Source organism: Dipteris shenzhenensis, chromosome 8, assembly GCF_047967505.1.
Source record: "Dipteris shenzhenensis isolate YYH24624 ecotype China chromosome 8, Dip_SZ_1.0, whole genome shotgun sequence".
NCBI classification, from domain to species: Eukaryota; Viridiplantae; Streptophyta; class Polypodiopsida; order Gleicheniales; family Dipteridaceae; genus Dipteris; species Dipteris shenzhenensis.
Window position 1 is genome coordinate 257,647 of NC_141603.1, and position 21,698 is coordinate 279,344.

Genomic DNA, 21,698 nt, shown 5'->3' on the forward strand with positions numbered 1-21,698 from the left:
CCCCTTTTTGGGGTTTCCTACACAGAAATATAAGATTTCACAAAAAAAAAAAGTGTGTGTGTGTGTGTGTGTGTGTGGTCTTTTGCTTCCTCCTGATTAGGGGGTGCGCCATTTGGGTTATCCTTTTGGTTGGGATATTTCTTTGCCACGAGAGACTTTGGGTGTTACCAAAGCTATTTCATAAGCTGGATTATTGGAAACTATCAACTTGGCCATTGTCTTCGCATTGTGCAGTCTGTTCTCAGAGCTTATGTCCAGTTTTATTTACTGCTCATTCCTTGGTGTCCTTTGGAACTAAAGTTATGGAATGCCTTTGGCGCACAAGACATGATCGCAAGGCTTAAATTCAACTATGTTTGTTCAGTTTGTTCACCAGGATCCATGGGGGTCTGAACATTCTCAATAATGTCATTCACATGTTGGCTTGCAAGGCTATGGTCTTGACTACTTTTTAGATGTATTGGGTCTTACAACTTGGATCTTTATTGGTTTCCAGACGTATAGTCTTCTCAAAATGCCCTGTACATTCGTACCCAGGGTCTCTGTGCAGCATCTTTTTTGGACTTGTCCTACCGCTCATGATTCGAGAGCTGGTCTTCGTGCTCATTTTCTGGAGATGTCCTTTGGTAGACAGTTTTGGTTATTTGCCAGTTGTTCCCCTAGGCCCGATTATGATTGGTTCTTCTGTTGGTGCTGTTATTGGGCTTTGTGGTCGTTATATGATGCTCGTAACACTCACATGTATGAGCACTCGGTTGAATATTTATCATGTTTTCTGTTCCTTCTTGCATCGATCTCTCCAAGATGGGCATTCTCTTGGAGACCTTTGTCCTCATAGATCCTTTGATATAAGCTATGACCACCTGTACTAACCTCATGCGCATAGGATGACGTGTCTAGGGAAAAATAGCACACTGTAATAAAGAGTGGTCGTGTGTCAATTGGTTGGAACCATACACACATATGTCTGCATGCTCCTCCTTCCGCATCATCAAGATAAGTGGCCTTAGATGCGATCTAAACAGGATTGCTACATCTCCAGAACCTTGTATCCCAATATCCCTCCTCATCTCCTGTGTGAAAGCTAACTCCTAGCTATATCGCGTGACTATGGGTAGTCCTCTTTCAAGACTCTCATGCATCTCAGTGTAGAATATCATCTCTCTGTGAGTGTAAGTCTATGTGAAGCCCCTTGGGTCTGACCATGGGTTCTTACAAAAGTCCAAATCAATCTGCTTCAAACCTGGCAATAGCTTTCTTGAGTAAAGAATTTGCATCCCCCCATTACAATTCCATACCACTAATCTTCAATCCATGTTGTCCCCTCACCTGAAGGCCTTGGCACCTTCATGTTCTGCCCCCACCTATTCCCTCTCCACAGGAGACCAATAGGTCTATGGGACAGTTTAAAAAACCAGCTAATACATCCATTCAAGGAGTGCACAAGTCAGCTCCCAAGGAGTGCATAAAGCGACTCCGATTGTTAAGAAACCTACATTGTAGTCTGAAAATGAAGACAATAAATGGCCATACATCAGCTTACGACTAAGGGTCTTTTGGTTTAGACTTAAACTCCTTAATGAGGGCCACATCCTCATGATCTACTCCCCATCGTGCATTCTTCAGAGCAGCCTTGATACACACACACACACACCTTTTTTTCTTGTAATAAGCAGTATTCATTAGAAAAAGTATACATTCATAGCTGTCTCAAAACAAGACAACTACTATGCAGAACAAAAAATAGTAGTAAAAGACTTCTAGGTGGGCCAAGGTGCCTTCAATGCATGCACGGGGAATAGACAGGTGGAGGTGATTGATTTTGAGTCAGGCTATATGCTACACTAGTGTGGCCGATAGACTTGTATGGAACATTCTTCTAGGGAATTGACCTCTTCGCGACCGATTAGTGAAGATTTGAGATTTGAGAGGCTACAAGTGATTATGGGACCTAGGATGATTTGGAATAAGCCCTCAGGCCCTCTGCAGAATATACATGTAGAGTTTGCCATGATACCACTCTAGAATGATGCCATCTTTCAGACAGTGACACAGCTTGACAGGGTTTGGGGTTTACCTAGCTAGAGACTATCGAGATTGACACTAAAGTCATTCATAGGACTCGTTGAGGGAGAGGTTAGCACAGCCTTGTACACACGTATATCCAGATGGTTCACTAGCCAAGGGGACCGGCTCCCTCCCTTTTAGTACAGCTTGGGTGTCCCCTCCCCCGTGCTCCCACGAGATGAGATCAACCATACCAGATATACTCTAGCTCTATACATCATGGATTGGGGGGGGCAGGAGTTCGGTGCCGAGATCCAGTTCTAATGTGACCACTTCTTGAGAGTATTAGAGGGTGGACTGATCATCAAACCCCTAGCACTTGGAGGACAGAAGAGCCTCACATGCGCTATGGATAGCCATTGGCAGGTGCGGGTCTCGTCCCACAAGCTGAGAACCTAGCTGGAGGTACACCCAGAGAGCTGCAGATCTGCAGGTTATGCACACTAGAGTAGGTGAAGACGGAGGAGCATTTCCTATGCAATTGCCCAGTTTAATATGAGATCTGAGCAGATACCACTGTCTCTTTCTGGACAAGCTTGGTTTTGGACCACCCTCTTGAGTGATCCACTTTCATGACCAAGGCCTCTATCTAAGATGCGGCGACATCGAGAGACCCTATTGAGACAGACCAGACAACAGGAGGTGATAGGGCCATGACGGCAAAGATAGACATGTCATATATTTCTATCCATGTTAGTTGTCCCCAGGACATATTGGTGTAGAGGACGAGTAGATGTGGATCAGTGGGAAGTGACAATGTGGAGCAACAGAGCTAGAGACACAGAGACCATGCACGATGTAGAGGGTGACTTGAGCATGCAAGATGGAGGTCTAGCCTATCTCAGCTCTCGATAGCTGGTAAGATTCGAGATTGAGCATCACCTCCCGATTGAGGCATAGATGACACATGGGTATCGCCATCTGGTGCCCTGGGAGAGGCAAGCTTTCATTCGCCTGAAGGAGGAGGATATTAAACATTTTGTTAAGTAACAACTCTATGGACTTTTGGCTGAAGTTTATCGTGTTTGAGCGGATGGCTTGGAGCTTCTTAGCCATTTACTGAGTGAATATCTACGGATCCAGAGCCATTTTTAGTCATTCCGAGTGATTTCTTTTGATCAGTTAATCGACCAATCTGTATCTCCTCGGGATTTTCAGCATTTAATCGATTTCCCTGCGCTTTTGATATCGACTGATTTGTATTTTCTCTGATTTTCAGCAGCATAAAATTGGGGATAACTAGAAACTGCCACAAATATGGGAAACTGCCCTGGATATAAAGTAGTTCTTAGATGGTTGGCCTATTGTCTCATCTTTCTTTGGACGAAGATCAACACAAGTTAATCGTGCGACTACGCTTCGCCCGTGCCTATGGCCGTGATTGAGGATAATTTCTTCCTTGTGCGTGAAAGGGTGTTGAGGGAGTGAAATAGTAATAATAATAGGATGCGGATTCATCAGAGTTACATGAAGCAAAATTTGAGGAGTTTTCCAATTCCACGTCTATGAACATGACATTTTGAAGGAGCTATAGACCCCGCGATGGCTATGGCATACCCACCCTTCATTGGATTTAAAATCAACCCCTTGAGCTCGTCATGATCCTGCCGAATCTTGATTGCTCAAATCTGAACTATTTTCGTGTTCAATGGTTTTGGCAAAATAAATTTTGGTTTATGTGGCTGGAGCCATGACACAAATATGAGCTATTCCCGTGTGGCGATAGGATAGAAGAAAATGACACAAAGAAACGCGATTATTCTCTTCAATACGGGAATGCTGAGAGAAAGGGAATCATGAAAAATGTTAAATATTTGACGAGCAAACCTCACGATTTCCCAGGGTCACTCTGGGCCGCAAATGTCATAATATCTCGGGGTTGCTCTGAGTGGAAAACCTCACAATAACCTTTCGAGGGGTTGCCCTAGGGGAAGTGCCGGATGGCATAGAAAGAGGGATAAGTGCTGGTCACTAAAACATGAGAAAAGGCTGACCAAGTAGTTGGCTACTATCTCGAGATCTTGCGAGACATACTTATCAAGCAAGCCATGGGCAACCAGTCGAAAACCCCATGTCTCGCTTGACATGGCTCTACGGGAAAGGCCAAAAACTCACCAATAATAGCCCCTACGCGTTGTACCAGTCAACACAAAAAGTGGATCCTTGGGCGAGGCCGGTGCTCAAGGATCCAAGTGGAAAAAAGGCGGATCGTGCCTGGAAGCAGGTAGCGACGAGGCCTCTCTCCTCCCATTAACATTAGTCTATGGCACTCGTATGCATGCACACTATACGATATTCCTTACCATCATCATTGGGCATGTCATGTCTAAGATATATGCACCAATGCTCGACACAAAGTTTATACTATATATGTGGAGCTTGAGGGTCTGGGAGCCGGAGGAATGGTAGGCTTCTAGATTGATTATGCGACTCTAGATCAAACACACATGAGGAGGCTAAAGCACGGAGGGTTTATTGCTGCTTTTATCGATTTTTGCAAGTCTTTTGACACAAGGCTGAGAGCTCACCTCATCAGACGTTTGCAAGAATTGGGGCATTGTCAGGATATTGTTTGGGCATTTATAGCAGTCTATGAGGGGGTCTCAGGCAGGGTGCGAACAAATATTAGTGGTTAGAGGAGATCATAAGCACTATTGGGGTTAAACATGGTTGTCCGCTATCTCCAATGTTTGGCCTATACATTGATGAGCTTGAGACCTCCATCAAGATACTAGGGGAGGCGGGCTATTCTCTTTAGTGCCTTGCTCTAGATTCTCCGTTATGTAGATGATGTAGCCCTACTCTCATCTGTAGCTGAGAGCATCCAACGATTCCTGCACATGCACTCCATAATTTTCACAAGACTCATGATATGAAGGTTAACCTTGGTAAGACCAAGGTTATGATCTTCAACACATCATAGTCAGTCATGCACAGAGCAACTCGTACAAGACGCATTACCGATGGGGGTCGTCGCATCCTAGACGTACCTTGATAAAACCAAGGTTATGCTGTTGAACACATCACAGACAGTCACGCACATAGCAACTCACACAAGACGGATTACCAGAGGAGGTCGCCGCATCCTAGACATACCTAGGGTTCTTTTTCTCTAGTACGATTAGAACGATGTGACTAGCAATGCAGGCACGACTAACTAGGGGATATGCCGCACTCACCAGACTTGAGCGGGAGGGCTTTCACTATCATTTCAAGGATCTTTCAACCAAGTCTCTTCTCTTTGGCTCTTTGTCTTCCCAACAACCATATATGGCAGCCCTTGTTTGGGGGCCTGATCTATCAGTCGTAGAATGGGGGCTCGGGTGGAGAGGCTCCCGGCTATCCTTTTATCACGGTTGATCCACAGTAAGCCGTCGGTCCCACACGAGATCATTTTGGGCAAGTTTGGGACATTGCCATTACAACGTGAGACGGTGTTCTAGATGATGACATACTTTTACCGAGCCAGGGACTTCTCGACCTTAGGCCCACACAGGTTACCGTGGATGGCCTTATCCTCATCCATCACATTAATAAATGAGTACACACACATGGTTATAGAGCATGGGACTCCATATGCACAGATTCTCTCCTTTTACTTTTACTCTATTCCACTCAATTACCACGAGGCTACACGAGCATAACCAGGATATTCGGGAGGATCTCTTACAGTTAAACAAATTCAAGACATGGTTAGCCCCTAGTAGCGAGCTTCTTGTGAAGCTCAGCTTCTACAAGAACCATTGCTTATGGATATTAGAGGGCTTCATAGATCCACTAGGCTACACATGGATCCACCTCCCCCATTTCTATTGAACAGTTCCGTGTTTCATTACACCTATGCATTGAGAGGGTCGCATCTACAATTTATGTGAAGAGATTGAGTTAGAGAAGCAGATGAACTGTGCAGTGTGCACTGATTTGCAGTTATTACCACTGTTTGTTCTGGGATAGATTCGGATTTCTCTCTAGACCGTTTTCTTACCCAGATTGGAAATTTTTGACGTCTTTCATTTATGAGGCCGTACGACATAGTTCTTCCAGCCAGATGACACGGGCCAGTATGCTCCTAGGCGACAACATAGCCGAGGCCTGAAGCAAAAATTAGCAAATGCCAGATGCTTGGAAAAAAGGGTTGGTCAAGTTGCTCCCAAAGAAGCACTTGTGTGAATCATTTTTTGATTGGAAACCTATCACTCTTTTGTCTGTCATTTATAAGATGGTTGCTAAAATGTATTTAATCGAATGAAAGAATTTCTGCATGATGGTCTTTATCTTGACCAATATGGATTTATTCCTCGCAGACATATCATGGACAATGTTGCGATGCAAAGTATACTCAGCAAGATGTATTTTTGCTACAAGTAGACATTGTTAAAGCTTTTGATACTGCTCACTGGGGCTTCGCCTTGCAGACCATGCATTGTCTGGGTTTTGGTGGAAAAATGCAGTATGTTATTTTTTTGCTATAATGTAACAGTAAAGCTGGTTGCATTCTGTCCGGGGATATTTCTTATCAGTGGTCTCTCCATCATTCCGTATGACAGGACAAAGTTGGGTATTGTACAGGACAAAGGCAATCATATTCTTTCTGAGAAGGGTGATCTCATACGACACGATGATGCTACATTCCTGTTTGTAGAGCAAGAACTTACACTCATGCATGCGGATTCTGTTGCATCCCCACACAAGATGCAGGGTGGGCAAGCGGTAGAGTATTTACTACACAACCAGCCAAATCCTTCCATCGTTGGGAAGCGTATTAGTGAGCAGCCCACTATGATCTCACCCATGGGAAAATTCTCTCCCCATCTCCAAATCTGCCCCTTCCCCCTTCACTACATTGGATACCAATGTAGTGAAGGGGGCAGGGGCAGACTTGGAGATGGGGAGAGAATAGCAGAAGGAAGGGAGGAGAAGAGAGGAGAAGGGGAAGGAGAGAGGAAGAGAGAGAAGGATGAGGGGATAGAGAGATAGAGAGAGGGAGGAGAGAGAGAGTGTGAGCGTAGGCAGCAGGTAGCAGGAAGGAGGAGGGGGAGTAGATAGGATTAGATGTCACATCAAAAAGTCCGTACAAAGGTGTGGAGGTGGACTTATATAGTCTCCCTATACCATATCGCCTTTTTGCCCCCCTCTAGGCCTAAAAATCCCCTAAGCCAAATCAGGCCTAACCCTCACTAACTTGGCCTGATCTTGGCCTTCATTACAGAATCTGTGACTATGAGGTGGTCCATGTAGCGAAGCATGGGATGAGTGGCTATTACATATGGTAATGCACTAAGAGTTGTGTATTCGAGGCACCTTCTCAAAAGTGTCATAACAGGCATCTTCCTTCTGCTGTCCATTGCCATATCAGCCATCTTCTTTGTGCTGTCCATTGTCTTCATAATATGGGCTGTCATTTCGAGGTTGTACCATGTACTTGCAGCTTTTGTCAATCCTACTAGTCATGAGCATATGCCATCTGGTAGTATCCCAGAAATCTGCATGCTTGGCCTGGTTTCCATTCCTACCATTAAGTTCAGTCCCATTCCTACTAGTCATGAACGTATGCCATCTGGTATTATCCCAGAAATCTGCATGCTTGGCCTGGTTTCCATTCCTACCATTAAGTTCAGTCCCAGATGAATGCATCTCTATTGTGTGCTTCATAAACATGTCATTTAAGTTGAGCAGCTCAAGTTTTGATTGCCCTTTGAAAACTTTGTTCTCAAATTTTGAAAGTGCCAATACATGGCAGCAATATTTATGACATGCTGCCCTTGCATTTACAGCACTCATGCGAAATGCCTTCATTCCCATTATGGCTACTAAGTATTGTAGGCAAAACTCCCAGGTATACTCATTTAGTGAGCAATAGTGAAGGGCATTATACATGTGGCTATCTTTCCCACTGTACTGCTCTTGAATGTGTGGTGATGCAGCTTCAGGGATTAAACTGTCATGCATACCTTGCTCTTGCTGCATAATCTGCTTCTTAGTAGATTTGCTTTGGCATCCTTTGTTATCATCACCGGGGTCGTCAATATTTTCTTCCTTAATGGAGACCATACAACGCTGGATACTCACCTCCTCCTCAAAAACTTTGTCCTCAAAGTTTGCATGTCTAGACATGTCAAGTGCAAGTGCATCCACATCCTTACCTTGCTGGTCAACATCCGCATCTTGTTTTCTATCATAGATTTGCTCAACATTGCTTTTCTCATCATCTGTCTTTTCAACCATTTGGCCTGCTACTGTTATGTAGGCTTCTGCCATCACCATGCATACATGTATTCCTTCCATTGGTATGCTGAACTGCTAGGGCATCGTCTGGAGCAATGTATCGGTCCTGCAAATTGATACAACAGCGTCCTTGTTGTCCATATTCGTTTCCATCATGTTGGCTGCTGCTTTTATTTGAGCAGCTATCCCAGCATAACCCTTGTATATTTGCAGCAGTAATAGCCTGGAAACAACCAGATTTTTGCCCTAGATATTGAGGCATCTTCCACGGCTTTGAAGCATGATTTAGCTGCGTACTAGGGAGATGCATAGCATGGCTGGGCTGCATGACAAACATTGGCCTGGCTGCATTCTCCTTAGATGTTGGGTGTCTGCTCTTATAGGCTTGCATAGCCTTTGGCATCACTCCCCTCGGAATCATAGTTCCAACAGCTTGCTCTAAGGCATTTGTATCTCGACTTTTAGCATAGGACATCGCTGTCAAATCTAACAGCTGAATATGTAAGGTACAACCACCATCATATATATCCCGACCTTGCAATCTACTTTGTGCTTGCAATGCACTAGCCTGTGAGGCATAGTGTAGTTCAGCTTGCAGACCACCTGAAGTCGGATGCATGACAATCTTATCAATACACCCAAAAGGAGAAAATACCTGATACAAGACATCCAATGTAATGGGGTACACCAGATGGTGGATAGTAATCAGAAGGATTCCATTGGGCTGTGAATTTTCCCCACGTTGAGGCTGCCCTAATCTTTTTGCATGCTGCATAGAGCCCTGCATAACCTGTCCAAAACTAAAGGCATGTCGTCCCATTTTCCCTTTATACGCATGCGGCTGTCCCATCGTGTGCATTAAACCTTTGTGGCTGCCCCACTATTCCAAATACATGCACATGTGCTCAGTTTCTGCCTGTCTCAAAGCTCAAAATATGGTGGAGAGGCTCGGAAGAAATGTTGATGAAGATGCTCGAGAGGAAGGTCGTTGAAGCGGCTTCCGAATGGGGTCCAAATGAGCCCAAATAGGGCTGTGGAAAGCCCCTAAAAGAGGCTGGAATCTGAGTTTTTGCCTCTTCTTTTTTTTTTTTTTTTTTTTTTTTTGGGGGGGGGGGGGATGTAAGTCACCCAGGATAGTTTGTACAGTTCTAGCCAAACTGACTAAACCTAACCTAACCCAATCTACTAACCTAACTAAACCTAGCCAGAGTAACCCAACCCACTAACTAGCTAGACCTAACCAGACCTAAACTAACCTAACCAACCAACTAACCCACTAGCCCATTGTAGTTCCTAGCAACCTTAGAGGCTAAGGTTTGCAGGGTAGGCGGCGCATGGGCGCGGACGGTGGCGCAACGATGGTGCGCACGGGCGGAGAGAGGTGCAACCGAGATGCGCAGCAGTCGGGAGACGCACGGGAGCGGACGGTCAGATAGGATGGATGGTGATGGTAACGGAGGTCGACGGTGACGGGCAGAGAGGATGGACGGGTGACGGTAACGGAGGTCGACGGTGACGGGGACGATAGCAAGACTGTTGCGTTATTCTTGTTGGTGACCAGACGTATCCGACGATTAGCACTACACATTTTGCCATATAGGGTAGCCCTCGTACGGCGACTTGCTCGTCATCTGTCCCACAGCCGAATTGGAGCTGTACGGCCTGTTATCCATCTGTGCCCCAGACAAATTAGAGCTCGTTGGGATTGCAGATCTTATTGCTTGAGGTGTTCTACTTCTGCAAGGTCTAGCGTCCGTCTGCTTCGTGGAGACTTTGTTTGAGAAAGCCGTTCATTCCAAAAGCCCTCTATTCCTTGCCATCAGCAGCATGAGAAACGACCAGCCATTCTTTGCCAGTCACATTGCACGTTTTGGCCTGGTTGTCTACCAACACCTTGCGTTGGCTATGTTCTTCACACAGTTGGCGTAACAGGTACTGAGATTCGGAGTGAAGGGGAAGCAAAGGTGCCAGAGTTGGGGCTCTAATACCAATGTAGTGAAGGGGGAAGGGGCAGATTTGGAGATGGGGAGAGAATAGCAGAAGGAAGGGAGGAGAAGAGAGGAGAAGGGGAAGGAGAGAGGAAGAGAGAGAAGGATGAGGGGATAGAGAGATAGAGAGAGGGAGGAGAGAGAGAGTGTGAGCGTAGGCAGCAAGTAGCAAAAAGGAGGAGGGAGAGTAGATAGGATTAGATGTCACATAAAAAAGTCCGTACAAAGGTGTGGAGGTGGACTTATATAGTCTCCCTCTACTATATCTCCTTTTTGCCCCCCCCTAGGCCTAAAAATCCCATAAGCCAAATCAGGCCTAACCCTCACTAAGTTGGCCTGATCTTGGCCTTCATTACAGATACTTTGCAAGGCTTAGAGAATCATGGAAGAAAGGCCACGATTGCGCAAGCTTATGCTGATGATTCCTTCTTCACGCCTAAGAATACTTGGTTGCTGACCTACAGGTGAATTTACAAAAATCTAAACTTCGAAGATTACATGCTAAAGACTGGCATCACATTTTGTGGCATGGAGAAATTATTTTGCCTAGTCAACTTGTTTCCATTTGGGTTATCCTTTGGGGTGGACCTTATCACTCGTCGCCAACAAACAGATTGGGTGCTCACAAAGCTAAAAAAGAAGTTGGAATATTGGAAGTTAGCTACTTGGTTGTTGTATGTCCGACATCGTATCACTCAATCAATTTTGGTTGCATACGTACATCTCTATTTGCCTTTGATGATGTTTGGCAAGAAGGATATTGCATGCTTAAGGTCCACTCTTATGGAGACTTTCTGGCGGTCCAAGCATTGCCGTAAGTGCATTTAGCACCTCTGTTTGCCAAAAATGCATGGTGGTTTAAATATCCTCAATTTTCATACACACAGTTTGGCACATAAGGGGAAAATGATGCTGGAATTTCTTCAAGGTGATCAGCTTTGGGCTGCTATGATGCGTCAATTGCTTTCACATTTGACTACTCATGCTTCTGCCCATTGTCAGCCCACACAATGAGATTTTCTTCTGTGCTATATTGATGGCAAAGTTAAGGGTTGCCTTTGTTTCACGAGTGTTTTTAAAATCCAAGGAAATACTCTCCCATCTTAAATGGCATGGTCATGACTCTCTTGCTGGAAATTTTTTACATGCTGAGTGTTTGCATTGGTCAAAGGTGTTTGCTCATCCATGGCTTTGCAGGATCTTAGACGCTCATATTTCATTGGTCTTAAAGGGATTCATTTTGTGGGGGATGTGCTTCATGCTGAGGGTCCTATGCTATGTTTTCCTTCAGCAGGCAAGCAATATGGTTTGGGACTGCATTGTTGACCTCTGTGGCAATGTATTTCTTAGATTCTTCAACAATATTTCCTATTGGTGCCAAAACTTGAGCTTATGGAGAGCCTCAACGATTGGGTCTTTCACTATAAAGGTTGAACCTGTCTTGCCAGGTTATATAAGGTATTGATGCCTCCACCTTGGATTTTAGATTGAGCAAATCAGATTGTTTCTTTGAATCATAATGGAAAAGTGGTGGTGAAAATGATTGAGACAGCTTTGGAGCTGCAAACTTCCTCTTCGTCAACAAGTTTTCTTGTGGTGGGTGATACTTGCAGCTATTCTTTTTGGCCAACTCTGGGCACGAAGACATACAGTTTGTCACAGATGCCTGGCTCCAAGGAAATCTTTGCCTCATCTCTTTTGGCATTGTCCTGAGACTCGTGACTTGTTTTATTTTCTATAGCAACGTCTCAGGGCTCAGTTTTCTAGTGATTGTTTTGGAAAGCACTTCTGGTTATTTGGGATCCACCCACAGAGACAGGGTTTGATCTTTTTTCGCCTGGTTTTGTTATTGGAGACCGTGGACTCTTTGAAAAGAAAGAAATCATGGAGCCTTTGGTGATCCCACTTTCTCCCAGTTTCCTTTTTGACGGATGTAAGTCCGGCAATCATCTTATGATTCCCTGTGTGCTTTCCAGATAGCTTATCATGTATACTTGTCTTACAATGACATTTTTTGATGTTGTAATTGGATGTTCTCTTTTTGGGGACTAATATAAAACTACATCGATTTCATTTAAAAAAATGTGTGTGTGTGTGTGTGCACATGCGTGCACGTGTCTTCTACTTCAGCTCCTGTCCTTCAAAATTGGGTGGGGGTTTTGAAGAAGGGTATCCCCATATGTGATTCTGAAGAAGGGGAGAATGCCATATCTTTTATGGATCATGAAAGCCTGCAACCCATGCAGGCAGAGGCTTTGCCTCTTTGATATCTTGTTTCATATTTACATTTTCCTGTATATATCTCTTTTATACATCAAACACTTAAGTGCTTTACATACAATGTACAGAGCCTCTGCAATGTCTCAAAGTGGAGACTTTTCTGGAATTATGTACATAAAATGCAGCCAGATATTGTTTGTTTGCAAGAGCATAATCAACACTCTAAGGCTGGTCATCATGATCACTTTGGCGGCTATGATATTTATTATGCTGGTACCACTACCTATTCAGGTGTATGCATAATGGTCAGACATGAGCTGGAGCCTCAGTTAGCATTCAATGACAGCAGTGGCCGATGGATAGTCATACAATGTAATGTCAATGGTGACATTCTTGAGCTTGCATCAGTTTATGCCTCCCAGACCTCTGCCATGAGGGCTTCTCTATGGGAATCTTTAAGCAAATATCCATGGAGATCAAATGCCTTTATCTGTGGAGATTTTAACAATTCTCCTCTGCTGAGAGATAACACCACTTCAAGATCTCATATGCTTTCATCGGAAAGACAGAAATGGGATAGCATGCTTCTCTCTGTGCAGGCTGAAGATTTATGGCTGCTTCTACAAGGGTCAGTGCCCGGATATACTTTCCATCATAATGCATTTACCACATACTGGGCAAGGCTTGATAGATGGTATCTGTTCTATCCACAACAATATGCAGATTTCAGCCTTCATCTCCTCATAGATTTCTCATTGGGATTGTCAGATCATGCCCCATTATGGTTAAATCTGCAATTTGGTATGCCACTGGATGATTTGCCGACTCTCTCCAGTAGATTACTGCATGTTAATCAGGCTTATCTTCGACATCAATATTTCCAGCAAATGATCAGATTTGCAATTCATCCCTTGCTTTTGCATGCTCAGGAGGACATGAATTATGCTTGGGACAGCTTTGTCTCTCGTATACAGAATGTCATTAGGGACTATGGAAAATGGCACATGGCTACATGGAGGAATGAGGTCAAATGGGCAAAAAGGACAGCACAACAGTTGACTGAATTTTCACATTTAAGGCCCCTTTCTGAATCAGAAAATGATTCCCTTTCACAAGCCCGGATCAAACTGATTGATAATGATCAGCGGAAATTGCACAAATGGCAGATTAGAGCAAGAATGAAGCCCCTCATGGATAAGGGCTGCTCATCAAAAGCCTTTTTCTAGGGCCTGCATGCCACTCGAAAGAAAAACTCGTGTCTAAGGGTCAGGGAGCTAGATGGATCTTGGACGCACTCTTTCTCTAATCTCCAAGATGAATGCCAAAATTACTTCCAGACACTGTTCTCTACCCCTAGCTCCCCATCAAATCAAATGACTGATGCGAGAACTGAATTTCTTCAATATGTTTCTGGGATAGTGAAAATGGATGATGCTCTATTATTTGAGAGACCTTTTACTGACACAGAACTTGATAATGCATTGTCCCATCTCGGCAAATACAAGTCCCCTGGCTGGGATGGTCTTACAGTGGAATTTTATATTTCTTTTTGGGATGATTTGAAAGATGTTCTCTTACAAATGATCAATGTTGCTTGGCAAGAAAATCAATTGCCGCACCTCTGGAAGCATGGCATAATCAAACTTGTGCCAAAAAAAAATCTTTGTGATCATATGTCAGATTGGAGGCCTATTACTCTGATGCCTGTAGTTTACAAACTCATTGCCAAAATGATTGTGTATAGGCTTCATGGGACTCTGAATGCGGGCCTTCATCCTCATCAGTATGGGTTTGTGCCACGAAGACAAATCCATGACAATATCTCCAATGCATTGACTGCAATTGAATATGCTAAGTATTCGAATCAAGATGTGCTCATATTGCAGGTAGATATCACTAAGGCATTTGATACTGTACAATGGGATTTTATCTCCCAAACCATGACAAAGTTGGGCTTTGGTCCCAAGATAGCAAATGCAATTTATTGGCTTTATTCTGGCTCTACTTCCCAGTGCATTCTCGGAAGCCATCTATCTCGGTCATGGACATTGGGTAGATCAGTCAGACAGGGCTGCCCCCTTAGTGCTCTTTTCTATGCCATTGCGACTCATCCCCTCCTGATGTATCTTGATCATCTTACAAGCACAGGACAGATGACTGGTCTTAAAATCCCTGGGGCTGCATCTTTTTTGGCACAGGCATATGCTGATGATTCCTTTTTTATGCCACAGAATTCTCCTCAGGAAGTCCGCATGCTTATGGCCACATTATCATTGTATGGATTAGCTGCGGGATTGCATATTAATTTTGACAAATCCAAACTACTTCCCCTGAAACAATGTGACTGGCATTCTATTCTCTGGCCTGGTCCGATAGTGCATTCCAAAGATGTTGTCAAGCATTTGGGATATCCTATAGGATGGCATATCACCAGGAAGCAGCAGCTAAAATGGATCTTCCAAAGACTTCAACATAAATTGGAATATTGGAAAATTTCTACTTGGCCACTTCATGTCAGGCTCAGAATAGTCCAGTCTATTGTAATGTCTTATGTTCAGTTCTTCTTGCCTTTACTACATTGGTCATATCTCAGCTTTTATGTCTCAAGCTATGGAGCTGTTATGGAAGACAAAAACTGCTGTGAAAGCATTGAGACCGCTGAAGATGGAAATGGTGTGCTCTCCTAGGATGCATGGAGGACTTAATGTTCTAAATATCAGATATCATGTACTTGCAAGGAAGGCGACTATGCTCCATACTTTTTTCCGTCAAAAACAGCCATGGACTTGTATGATAGCATCCATGTGTGTCAACATGAGGACAAATGCTTATGGCCATTGGACTACTGATCATTGGGAGATTTGTAGGGAAGATTCCTGGATGCCCTTTCTCTACTGCTCTGATACTGGACTGGAAACAAGTGCTTTCTAAAGTCAAATGGGCTCCTGATAATCATTCGGGGACAAACTCAATGAGGAAAGAAAGTATTCATTGGAGTGCCATCTTTGCCACTCCACTTGCTTTACAGGAACCGGTTAGGGCATACTTTCTCATGAAATTGGGAATCAGATACATCAATGACGTGGTAGATGATTATGGTCATGTCTTATCTTTTCCTCAGGCCACTGCCACTTATGCATTGGGAATGCATCATAGATTGATATGGAAGAAAATTGCTGATCTCTTGCACCCTTTTCTACCTATTCCCCCTGTGGCTGACACAGACAGGCTTATGGAATGGCAATTGTACCCCTCTGCTACATGCTCTCGTCCTATTCCTCTGCTTGTTTTGACCTCCATCAAAGTCTACAAGCTTCTTCAGCCTGCCCCTTGGATTCATCAATATGCTAATACTCTGTGGCATATCAGGCGGCCCCTTTCATGGTGGTAGAAAAATCTCCGACTAATATGGAGGTGTAAAATGCCTTTAAAACAAAGACTTTTTCTTTGGAGATGCATGACCGGCACACTGTCAGTGGGAATAACACTTGCCAAACGTCACATTGCTTCACCCACTTGTTTACGGTGTCACGCTCCTTCAGAGACTGTCCCTCATTTGCTTTGGCATCGCCAGTCTACTCGGAACCTCCTGGGGAAAATTTTGGATAATCTTCGCCTCCGTTTCCCGAGTCACATATTTGGGAAACACTTTTGGTTATTTGGCAGATTTAGGATGCCTTTATTACAATACTCACTCTTTTTCTCATGGGTGAGATATTGGGCTCTTTGGACAATCTGGGAAGAGCATAATCTGGCATACTTGGGCGGTCAGTTTCAAAAGTCATATGAATCTTTTAGAGCCTCATTGCGGCAATCTTTATATGATGCCTGCCATGAGGGTGATATGCATGCATCTTGCATTGAGCTTTTCTTTTTATGTTTCTGATCTGTGGAATACTCTCCATCTTGGAGACTTTCCCTCTTGTAAAGTTATGACAATATAAATACACTGCACTGAATTTTATCAAAAAAAAAGTGTGTACATATATGTCTGTAAGTGCATGTTCCCTCTTTGAGGACTGCTTCTTGTAATATAGATATACAAGGATTTCACTTCTAGGGAATTGGGGCTTGCTGAGGCTAGAGAGAGAAGAGAAGATAATGATTCACGTGGACTTGGTAATGTAGATCTCTGTCTGCTCGTTAGCATCAGTGAGATATGGCTGGGAGGAAATAAATGGTGCTACTCCCGTGATCGATGTAGAGAATAAACAAGAGAGTTTGTGATAATATGCTTCTCTGCCTCCACTTCATCTATGTAATTGAGTGTACACCTTTAGTATTTACGGTGTCAAGTGGATGCACTCCACCCTACCTCAATCTGTAATATGTGTTATGAGGTCCTGAGGTGGCCCATGAGAATCAGTTTGTAGGTACGCTGGTGCCTGGATAAAGCCATCCTCGTGCAGATGGAGGGAATGCTCTTGGTAGAAGGTCATTTTGGTGGCAAGTGGCCATGAGGGAGAGAGGCATGTCCTCCGGATGTATACCTTCCATAGATTGTCCCAGATGATTTGATGAATCTCTTGCTGTGTCAACCGCAAGAAGAATTGTGTACTGATATGGTGCTAAGTGATCGGTATTGTTTTAAAAACTTAGTCTGTCCCCCTACATCTCGAAGTTATACAGAAGCAGTGGTGTGGTAAGTATATCAAATAGGTTTCTCTTCAAGCATGTGTCTACTAATCTACATGGCTATGAAAGGGATAGTAGTGCTTGCAACCCTCTTCTACTCGTTCCTCCACAGATGTTTGCCATTCCTTTCAGAACGAATCTCAACCCGTAGGTATGTGAAGGTGCATGCATCCTCAAATGGAAAAAGAATACCAATTTGATGTTATTGTGTCTTGGCCAACTTGACTTTGGCAGTGTCTATATACCTTATCAGCCCATCGTGCTGACAAAAGCTCTCTATTGTGTGAATTCTTTTGTTTCTCTTCTTGAAAGCAAGAAAATAGGAACACACCATGACGTACAATAACAGTGATGTTTGTCAGCCTGATCTTGTCCTAATCTTTCAATACCTAGTCTTTTGTTCTGAAGTGATTTTTCAACGGTTAATATCTTTAGCATTCAACTTTCTATCTATCTCACATTCTCCTCTGGTGCTTTTGTGATATCAGTAAAATGTAAAGCCATGGAGGGACTTTGAAAAATTGTATGTTGTTTTTGATGCCCTTGTCATATATCTTTGAATAACAGTATATTTAGGACTTCATGGGATTCTACTGAGGAAAAGCTTATGAACAACCAGCTGTATGATAAGTGGCATCAATTATGTTTTAGCTTGCCAGCTTCAAATGTGCAACTTGTGTCTCTTCTTATTTAAGTATCACGAGCTTTATATCTCAAACTGCATCTAACTGTTGTATATGGAAAGACAAGTTAATATTCAAAGACTATTCATTGCATTTATCTTGACCAGGGAACTGTTATTCTTTGCATTTACGTTCACCAGGGAGCTGTTATTCTTTGATTCTTAAGGATTGGCTTTAGGTTTTGCCTTGCATTGCTTCGAATTACCTAATCAAATTACCATATGTCTCACATGCTCTATGTAAACAGGCCGACTTTGACTTTCATGGAGATGAATGGGAGTGGGGAGCATACAAAGTTCAAAGGGTTGTCACAGTAGGTAGCTACAATAACAACGATGGGCTCCAGCTAGACAAGATTTTCATTCAGAAGGACACCGCTACATTACATGCAGATGGAACCATTCTGGGACCAAAGTCCACTCTGCACTTTGCTGTTCTGAACTTCCCTGTAGGTCTTGTACCTCCTTTGCTGCATGCTATCCAGTCATCAACACTGCAGCCTGTTCCGTATCCAACTACAAGAGCACCATTAACATCTATAAGAGGCATACTGTACATGGAGGGGGATCTGCGGGGTCCTTTGGTGAAGCCACAGTGTGACGTGCAAGTAAGGCTTTTAGATGGGGCTATTGGTGGAGTGGACTTGGGACGGGCCGAAGTTGTGGCATCTATCACATCATCTAATCGGTTCAACTTTAATGCAAACTTTGAGCCGGTAGTACGTAGTGGGCATGTTCATGTGAGAGGTAGCCTTCCCTTGGAGGCAAGTGGTTTGGATGCTATAGAAGATGATGAGGCACAAAAAGAATTTACAAACATGAAAAGACCACGAGGATGGAGTAGAAATAAGAGCAAGGTGAGCGAACAAAATGATGTGGAAGAGAAAAAGCATGTCCGGGACAGGTTAGGAGATGAAGGCTGGGAAGTTCATTTGGCAGAAAGTTTGAAAGGATTAGATTGGGATTTTTCTGACAAAGGAGCTGTGCAAGTTGATGCAACAGTGAAAGATGGTGGTATGATGCTAATCACTGCACTTTCACCTCACCTTCGCTGGCTTCAGGGCAGTGCAGATTTGACATTGCAGGTGCTTTTCTTCTTACTCTAGGTTTCTTTAATTCAAACTTGCTTCTCACTCCAAAGCTATTCCAGTACGATTTCCGTTGCTATCATTCTTATCTTTACTTGATTTGGAAAAGATATCTAAGAAAGAATATGCAGCAGAATGACTAATTTGGTGTTTAAAAGGGCATTTTGTCAATCCTTCTTAAGGATTTTACACACGCACACACACATGCATGGACAACTTCCGATGGATCTACAAGATTCTCTAAATCAGTTGCAACCTCTTGTAATATTGCATGTCGCAATGCACGCCGACAGGGGTCCCTAAGAATAGAAATGAATTCTTTCTTCTTAACTACATTCTTTACGGCACAAAGTTTGTTAAAGAAACCAAAGACTTCACAATTCCTATATGTCCATAAAGTCCATAGTGCCCAGTAGCGAACCCAAACTCTGAAGAAGACAGATAAGGGGAAAGAGACAGCTAACACAACGGAAGCAGAGTTGGATGGATGAAACCCAAATAGCCAGAAGAACTTCCCAAACGGAACAGATGGGAATCTTGCTCGCAGGTGCTATCGAAGCAGATCAAAAAACTCACGAGAGCACAGACAATGCCAAAACAAGTGAGGCACAGTCTTCGAAGAAGCAGAACATTTGTGGCAAAGTGCAGAAGCCATGTGTCGATGAGCTAGTAGCTGTTCAGATGAAAACACTTCCAAAAGAACTCGCCAAAAGAAAACATGTTGCCGAAGCAGTACTTTATAGGCCCAAAGTTGCTGGAATCTTTTCCTCCACCACTTGGCTGGGCGATGCATTCGCCAAACAGAATCACCGCTCTGTGAAACCCGAGGTTGAGGCAAAAGGATTTTATACAATGCAGGCATAGTAATTTGTGATAGCCTCAAAGGACGAGAAGAGGACAATGGAGAAGTCAAAGTCTAATCTTCTAGCCGGGGTCCTGGAGTTCCAAAGGAGGAATTGGAACAAAAGGCGAAAGCATAGAAGTAATTTGTCGCCACAAAGGACGATAATGAGAGCCCAATCCATATGTAGTGGCTGCTAGAGAAAAGGGGAGCATAGTACCAGCATCATCTATAACATCAGCAACCGAGGTGATGCCTTTAAATGAGACAAAGTAGGAACGTCGAGGTTCCTGTAAAGCCAAGGGAGGCTGAAAGACTTTCGACCAGTGAATGCTTTCAGCTCTCAAAGAATTCCCAAGCAAAGATTGCCGTCCATTCCATTCTAGATGAGAAAGAACATGCTTCCAATCAAGAAGCAAGCGGGAGATAAAAGGGCAGCCAAGAAAAGTGCCATCAGTGCAGCCAAAAAAGAAATCCCATTGATCGAGTTGCCAATGACCAAACGCAGAAATACTGATATGAGTGACCAGAGGCCTATTCCTAAGAGCCCAAGGCTGATCACCTTGCAGAAATTGCAGCAACGTTTTCCCCCTGTGGGCAAGAATATGCACATGAATATCCGTGATGTTCAATCCACCATGCATTTTGGGAGAACAAATGTGATGCATCGAAAGCAGCCTGAGACTTTTTTTGCCATGTTTGGATCGCCAGAAGATTTCCATAAAGACAGACATGAAAGATGTAAGATCTGCCTTAGTGAACATGATCAATGGCAAGTAAAATTGAATATATGCTACAAGGATGGATTGCACTATTCAAAGACGAACGTGCAAAGGCCAGGTTGCCAGTTTCCAATACTCAAGCTTTTTCTGAAGCTTAGCCAAAACCCAATCAGTTTGTTGTCGGCGAGTGAGTTCCCACCCCAAAGGGTAACCAAGATGACGAACAAACTGAGTGGGTGGAATGATATTCTCGGGCCATAATAGACTATGCTAGTATTTTGAATGCAAAGGGAGTAACTTAGACTTCTGAAAATCAACATGAAGACTAGCTGCCAAACCATAAACAGAGAGGGCCTGCATCAAGGCACCATGATCATGGGGCGTATTCTTCGGGGTAAAGAAAGAATCATCAGCATATGCTTGAGCAACCATGCCGCGATTAGCATCCAATTCCAAGCCATGAAGTGATCTTGTAGCCACAAGATGATCAATATATTGCAGCATAGGATGAGTAGCAATGGCATACAGTAAAGTACTGAGAGGGCATCCCTGGCGGACCGAACAATGAAGAGTCCACTCATCAGAGATATCCCCAGAAAGAATGCAAGCCGCATTGCTATCTTTGTAAAGCCAGTAAATAACTTGCTGCATTTTTTGTCCAAACCTCAAAGCTCGCATAGTTTGCGAGATGAAATCCCATTGAACCGTGTCAAAGGCTTTTGCAATATCTACCTGTAAGAGTAGGACATCCTGCTGCGTGTATTTGGCATATTCAATCCCAATACAAGCATTGGCAATGTTATCTATGATATGGTGACGTGGAACAAAGCCATATTGGGAGGGATGCAACCCATCATGCAAATAACCTTTAATCCGATCAACCACCATTTTGGCAATGATCTTGCAAATGACTGGCATGAGCGTGATTGGCCTCCAATCATCACATAGTTGCTTTTTTGGAATCAGCTTGAGAAGATCCTTTTTCCATGACACAGACATCTGTTGATTTTGCCATGCTGTATTTACCATTTGCAGCAAGGTGAATTTAAGAAGATCCTAGAATGCAAGAAAAAATTCAACAGTGAGACCATTCCATCTTGGAGATTTCCATCTGCCACAGGATCTCAGTGCATCAGACAATTCCCTTTCAGTGAAGGGATGTTCAAGTTCCAAAGCCTGAGCATCAGATAGAATTTGATGAATATGCTGCAAAAGAAGCTGACGTGCAGA

General features: G+C 43.6%; 1 protein-coding gene across 2 annotated transcripts in view; it reads left to right on the forward strand.

The window, feature by feature from the left end:
- Window positions 1-21,698, forward strand: part of EMB2410 (embryo defective 2410) — a 231,310-nt gene that overhangs the window by 103,596 nt on the left and 106,016 nt on the right. Inside the window, exon 17 of one of the 2 annotated variants that reach the window (XM_087378591.1) lies at window positions 18,066-18,902. The exons of the other annotated variant lie outside the window; for it this stretch is intronic. Within the exon in view, the coding sequence (XP_087234717.1) occupies window positions 18,066-18,902 (837 nt within the window). The remainder of the gene's footprint in view (window positions 1-18,065; window positions 18,903-21,698) is intronic. 2 annotated transcript variants of the gene reach the window in all.